Source organism: Pelmatolapia mariae, linkage group LG16_19 (assembly GCF_036321145.2).
Source record: "Pelmatolapia mariae isolate MD_Pm_ZW linkage group LG16_19, Pm_UMD_F_2, whole genome shotgun sequence".
Classification (NCBI taxonomy): domain Eukaryota; kingdom Metazoa; phylum Chordata; class Actinopteri; order Cichliformes; family Cichlidae; genus Pelmatolapia; species Pelmatolapia mariae.
Genome location: NC_086241.1, coordinates 25,884,349 through 25,890,963, shown reverse-complemented (window position 1 = coordinate 25,890,963; position 6,615 = coordinate 25,884,349). Strand labels below are relative to the sequence as shown.

At 38.9% G+C, this 6,615-nt stretch overlaps 1 protein-coding gene and 1 non-coding gene across 2 annotated transcripts; one reads left to right on the top strand and one right to left on the bottom strand.

Annotated features, from left to right (window-relative positions):
- Positions 1–244: 244 nt before the first annotated feature.
- dhrs12 (dehydrogenase/reductase (SDR family) member 12) lies at positions 245–4,276 on the bottom strand. Its single transcript, XM_063498492.1, has 10 exons — positions 4,091–4,276; positions 3,429–3,562; positions 3,247–3,329; positions 2,846–2,938; positions 2,675–2,756; positions 2,235–2,296; positions 2,041–2,145; positions 1,855–1,945; positions 1,598–1,735; positions 245–656 (listed from the first exon to the last, which is right to left on the bottom strand). The coding sequence occupies exons 1-10, from the start codon at positions 4,144–4,146 to the stop codon at positions 544–546; spliced, it is 957 nt and encodes a 318-aa protein (XP_063354562.1). The 5' UTR covers positions 4,147–4,276; the 3' UTR covers positions 245–543.
- Positions 4,277–4,544: 268 nt separating this feature from the next.
- trnal-caa (transfer RNA leucine (anticodon CAA)) lies at positions 4,545–4,652 on the top strand. The gene is made up of 2 exons: positions 4,545–4,582; positions 4,607–4,652. It is a non-coding gene; the product is annotated as a tRNA-Leu (tRNA).
- The last annotated feature ends 1,963 nt before the right edge of the window (positions 4,653–6,615 follow it).

Below are 6,615 nucleotides of genomic sequence, written 5' to 3'. Positions count from 1 at the left end.
TCGTTTCAGCAGCTTCATCGGACTTTGCTCGGCAACACAGACTTTCTCCTTTTTCCCAGGTATTGCAACACATGACACGTGCAAAAGGAGATGATCCACCCAGGAAGAAACGTCTTTAAAAATTACATTTGAAAGTAGCCAAAATACACCAGAAACAAAGGTGCACACAAGCCTTTATGAATAAACTGCAAGTAAACAGGTAAAATTCTTATTTAATGAAATCAGATAAGAAATTCAACATAAATTAAAATGCATAATTGTTAGTGTGTACATATATGTATAGATGTTCATAAGCTTTACAAATAGGAAGTATATTCATTTTTTTTTTGATTAACCAAGGAGCAAAAATAAAGTACAAGTCTTCTTTCCATAAACAACCATATTTACTTCACTAGATTGTTTTTTTTTTTAATTTATTTTAACTAAAGGTTGTTCTTGGAGGTCGAAGCTTTTCTGTATATTAAAAATAGATTGTGTAAACATTAGTAATCTGTGAGGAGTGCTTGGTTTTTTTTCCTTTTACAGAAACTGTTTATTGAGGTATTAAGGTTTGAACTTTTGGGCAAACTCCTCCAGCGCTGCCAGAAGCTTCTCCTCCTCTTGCGGTGTAGACCGGGAGGAGGCGAGTGGCAAGTGTGTCGCCACTCCTTTACGATCTGGAAGACATTTAATGCGAATACATGAGACAACAGGACATACGACATGCAAAACTGTGTTCCATTTAAGCGACTGATTATAAAAATGAGTTTAAATGTAGGAGTTTTGCAGCATCACAAAAACATGAACATGGCACCATCTTTGATCAACACTATTAAGCTACAATTACGCTCATGAATCACTTTATTGAAGATTAAACTTTTGCAACAAACTAAATAACCTGTGATTACAAATTTCATTTATGACTGTAAAAATGACAGAGTTGATTTCGCTTGCGATTTATGCAAAAAGTGAAGTTGCTCCTGGTTTTTCTGCATGTTACAATCTTGGCAACAGACAGTCTCTACCAGCTGATAGAGCGCAGACAGTTCTACTGCCTGCAGTAACGTCCGCTATCGTGGAGGAGCTCGAGAGGAAACAGAGTTTCAGTGCTGGAGCTTTTTCCAGCAATCATCTTGATCATCACGGGGAATGTGAGGTGTTTGGACAATAGTATGGATGAGTCTGGTGAGCTGATTAGGCGCCAGTCTCGTTACAGCGAGATTATGATAGACTCATAATTCCCAGACTACTGTGTGACTGTAGCTAGAATTCTTTGGGTGGACAGGGACCCAAAAAAGTCCATTAATCTGAGTGTTAAGAAGAAATATGGAGGGATTTCTCTATTTGTGATTGAAAGCGTAGTTTAATTCTAGACATGTTACTGCGAAACAACGTTTCTGTGGCCTCAATATTGAAGTCCTAGCTGTGGGAACAGTCATTGCTGCTGCTGGTTGAATCCAGTTGAAACTGACACAGATGTCATTCAAATGAAGCATTAGTAAAGTATTAGCAAGTGCTTAATACATAATTTATATCTTTTGCTACCCTTCAAGTTCTTTAGTTTCTCTCTGTGATTACAGAGAAAACCATGTTAGATATTTGCAAGTTTTTTTCTGACCTTGAAAGAAGAGCCCGCTCGGTTGCTTGGCGGCTGCTGCGGATACGGCGAGCCACACCACGGTGTCAGCTCCCATGGCCTCCGTCCTCAGCTTGGACTTCATCCTAGCGTGGAATGAAGGCATGGAGGTCTGGACCGCTACAGAGAGAAAATTCAAAACTTAATTCACAGAGACAACATTCTCTTGTCAAACGTAGGTGTTATTCCATGAAAAACCTTTAAATTCTTAAGTTTTAAAGTATCTTTCTTTTCTTCACCTGGTGTGTCTGCCCAGCCAGGGTGCATGCTGGAGAAGTGGATCTCTTTGTGCTGAGCAGCCCATCTTTCTGTCAGGATCACCTGCTGCCTCTGTCAGAGAAAGAAAAAAATGCATATCAATATAAATACCACAACAACAATTTCTCTGTAGACCGCTACGTCTTTCAGTCAGTCAGTCAGTCTACTTTATTCTGAGCATAGGCCATGGTCCCGTCAAATGTCCCCTTCTCAAATTGGAGGTCGTCCGCGTCCAATTTCTGTGTGAGCATGCCACCTGAAGACACAGTAATCTGGAGCGGAAACAGAAGAAATCGTTCATTTTCAGTCGTGCATTTGTACATCCTGGTTATTTTTTTTGTGCTGTTGTAATTCAACCCACCACTCTCGGGTCTTCAACCTTCTTCAGTGCAGGTATCAGTGCAGTGGTGAGGATGTATGTACCTGAAAAACAAAGTTACGCACAAAAGAGTTTTTATTTATAGTCAATATTAGTCTTTCATATACTTTTTTTGTTGCAAATTTGCAGAAACGACATTAAATAACAACATAATTTGTCAAATAAGGCCAAAACCAGTGATCATTACAGTCACCTCCCCTAAATTTAAATACAAAATGCTTATTTTAATGTTAATATTTTACATTTTGCCTGTTTTGGAAGTTTTTTTTTAAGACCATCTTAATTACAATCAGTACTGAGAAGTCATTTTTGCAGGAAAGAAAATGTTGAAAACTATAATTTTACACAAAGTTACGATTTAAAAACCCCGGCTTCCTTTTTGTTGTTAAAACATCCATCAGAAATATGTGTTCTCGTCTTACCCAACGTATTTGTGGCAAAGTTCTTCTCCAAACCCTCCTCAGTTAGTTCTCTCTGGTTGACCATACAGCCCGCATTGTTGATCTGAGAACCACCATAAACAGATTGAGATTAACGTTAACGTTAAAATATGTTTACTGCAGATGAGCCACAACCTATCTGCAGTTACCCACCAACACATGCAGTGTGTTGTTCTGTGAGAAGCTCTGCGCAAACTCCCACACTTGCCTGGTGCTCGACATGTCAACAATGTGGACGTGAACATTCTGGGAATGGACAGGAAAATTAAAGGTGTGGGTTAGTTTTAAGTCTAATCTAACTGGGTGGAAAAGCAGGTATGAATATTCTCATCTATTTTGTTTTGTTTGATTGCTTTATTTTCATTCACGTTTCTTGACAGAACATTTTAAAAATCTGATGGAAAAAAACAAGCATGTGAGCATATTTTTATTAAAGAAAAAGCAAAGCTTCACTTTATTTCAGGGACCTCAATTTGCACAAGGTAAAAGTGACTACAAGAGAACTCCTGTATAAAAAAGAAATAACTCAGACAGATGCACAGTTAAAATCTCACCTCATTTTTACTGCTTTCAACGATTTCACCTTTGGCTGCTTCTGCTCGCCCCTTGTTTCGACACACCATGTGAACCGTTCCCCCTACAGACACAAACGAAAACATTATCAGCAAACAATTGACACACACAAATACCAGCAGGAAGGAGGAAAACTGCCTTCTGTCAGCTGTGAGACTCTCACCTCTCTTAGCGATTTCCTGCGCTGCAGCTTTCCCTATCCCGCTGTTGGCACCTGTCACCATGAAGGACCTTCCATTCAGGTTTACATCCAGGTCAGCTGGAACAAAATGCTTTGCTGCTGCTTCATAGCCACTCCTGGTATGAGCAAAGAGGAATTCAGTGAGCACGTTACACTGTCACCCATATTTCTACATGCACTGATGTAACAGTGCCATCACTATTGGGTGTGGTTACTAGGATACAATAAGCATACCATAAGCAAATCACAAAATATAACGGACTAATAATTTGGGTAATTTATCAAGTAAAACAGTCTTCCTCCATATGACACTCTCCTGCTTTATACATGTCTTTATCTACTGTGTTAATTTGGGTTACTGGTCACATCAGAAAACATATGTAAGAAGCACTTTTACCGTTTCAAACATCTTTTAAAGAGGTTGTATTCTTGATTATACGGTAAGCTTGCAGCATTGTGTAATCGTTTACCTGTAGCATGCTGTAGGACACAAACGCGCAATAACCGAGTGCTATCACTAACAAAGCAAACATGTGGCGGCGTGTCGGAAGGTTATGTAGCCTATATGTACCGCAAACAATTAAGACTACAAGTCATTTGACTACATAATAGAGTCCTATTAGAAAAGGAAACTGTCCACTTACTTTGTATACTCCTGGAGTCCTTTGACAAGCCACACAGTATTCCTGTAGAAGGACATTTTAATACGCGCAGCTTCTCTACACAATTGGCTCTTTAGTCGCCCTAACAGTGGACACAGTCCAGTATTTGCGTTTCATAAGGATGACTGCAGCTTGTTATGTAGTAAGCAGAGGTCTGTAGTGAGAGATGGGCGGAGAATCACGTGTATAAGCACCGGAAGTATATTTCATAACGTATGTATACTGCCCCTGGCGGAAATGTTCGCTTACTGCTGTTTCGTAAGCAGCTGCGAAACAAACCATCCTTTCATTTAAACAAACTAATTTAAGCTCAGTTTGAACTGATGTCAAAGAACCTAAAGGAGAAATGGCTGTTCGATGCATCTCTGGCAGTCACAATCGTGGCACAGTGAGTTGTAATCATATGAGTGTTTGTTTCGGCTCGCTCGGCAGAGTTGTCAGGATGGCCGAGTGGTCTAAGGCGCCAGACTCAAGGTTAAACCTTCCTGAACACGGGACTTCTGGTCTCCGAATGGAGGCGTGGGTTCGAATCCCACTTCTGACAATACTTTTTTTTTCTTTCTGTGGGCTATGCTGCTTTCTTTCGTCGTTCTTCGCCTGCTACGTTTACATAACATGTTATCTTACAGGATACATTATCGTCCCTTCTCCGCAAATGAAAAAACACGAAAAAACTACTATGCATTTTTAACACTACTAATAAACGTTTACGTTTAAAAATAAAATACGTTAACAGAATCGTAGTTTATAATCCGCACATTTCTCCTTCAGGGTAATTAATTCATAATCACATGTCAGTTTAACTACATGTAAAGTGCTGCCAGAGACAATAAATAAATAAATAAATAAATAAATAATCTCCGTCTCGGTCTTGAACTGCTAATTTATAATATATGCTTAAAACTTGAGTTTACCGTCTTCAGGCCTCAGATATCCAGGAGTACATATTACCAGTTCATTTAAAGCTTTCCAAACTGCAAATTTTAATCATTTGCTAACCTATGTAAGGTTGGCTTTTCAAAGGTCGGCAAACCTTCCTGTATCACTTCTTGGTAGGATTAATATTATAAGAAATGAATATTCTACCCATATTCCTTTCTTCAAATTTCTTTTTCAGTGTATCCCACTGTTTTCCCCACTGATTTCATCATTTATATGGGCAAACAAGACCCCCAGGATTAGTATGACCTCACTACAACAGGTGGTGGTCTAGCTCTACCCAACTTGATGTTTTATTATTGGGCAGCCAACATTCAAAAGTATACTTATTCGCTGAATGATCCTCAGGCTACTTGGTGTTGCCTCGAGGCTCAATCATGTCTCTCTACCTCACTTTCAGCACTATTATTTTCATCCCTTGCTGTTTCCCTGTTACACTTTACAGATAACAATGTTGTAATTGCATCTCTAAAAATATGGTAACAATTCCGGCGTCACTTCAGTTCAGTCTCTGCCTCTGCTCTGGCCCCAATCTGTAACAACCACCTCTTCCCCCCACACCTGTTGGACTCCTCCTTCTGTATATGGGCAAGAAAAGGTATTAAATGTTGTTGTTTTTTGTTTTTTGTTTAAAGATAACACTTTTCTCAGCTTTAGTGCCCTGAATTCTTTGTACGATGTGCCCTCGTATCATTTGTTGCGCTATTTCCAAATAAGACACTGTGCATCTTCTATCTTGCTGGAGTTTCCAAGTCAGCCCCCAATCATTGGTGGGAAGACTTATTTGAGCTGAAGCCTCACAGGAAGGCTCTTATATCACAAATATATACTTTAATTACGGAACTTATTAGGTTTGGTGAAGATTACTGGGACAAAGTAATTAACAGAATTCATACCTCATTTTCATGTGCATATTCAGTTTAAGACAGTATACAGATTACACATCTCAAGATTTCGACTATCTAAAATGTACCCCGGCATTCCTGACCTGTGCAACAGACGCAAAACCTCCCACCTGTTAATTAACTCATATGTTTGTTTGTTTTTACCTGCCCAACACTTCAGTTATACTGGACTTTTTATTTTGAAGTGCTCTCTCATGTTTTGAGTGTTACACAATCCTTGTCCACTAGTTGCCTTTTTTGTGTTTCTGAAGATTCCACTCTAAACCTTAGCCGTAAGCAGCTGGACGTTATAGCTTTCACTTCAATGCTGGCACAACGTAGAATTTTGCGGTCTTGAAAAACTTCTCACCCTGAAAGATTTTATGTTCTTTTTAAAAATGGAGAAAATAAAAGTCAGACTCAGATGAAATGCTAATAGGTTTTCACAGGTGTGGCAGCAATTTATCATTTATATCATTTTGAGTACCTTGGTTTTTTGTTGTTGTTGTTGTTGTTTTTTAATTGAGGGGGGTCTCTCTGTGTGTGTTTTATTTACTTATTTATTTATTTATTTCTGTTATTGGATTGGACCTTGGGATGGGTATTGGTTATATGCTGTTCAGTAGTTCTCAAAAATCATCCATTTGTAATGGCCTGAACTGTATTGAGGTATGTCTTTGTATC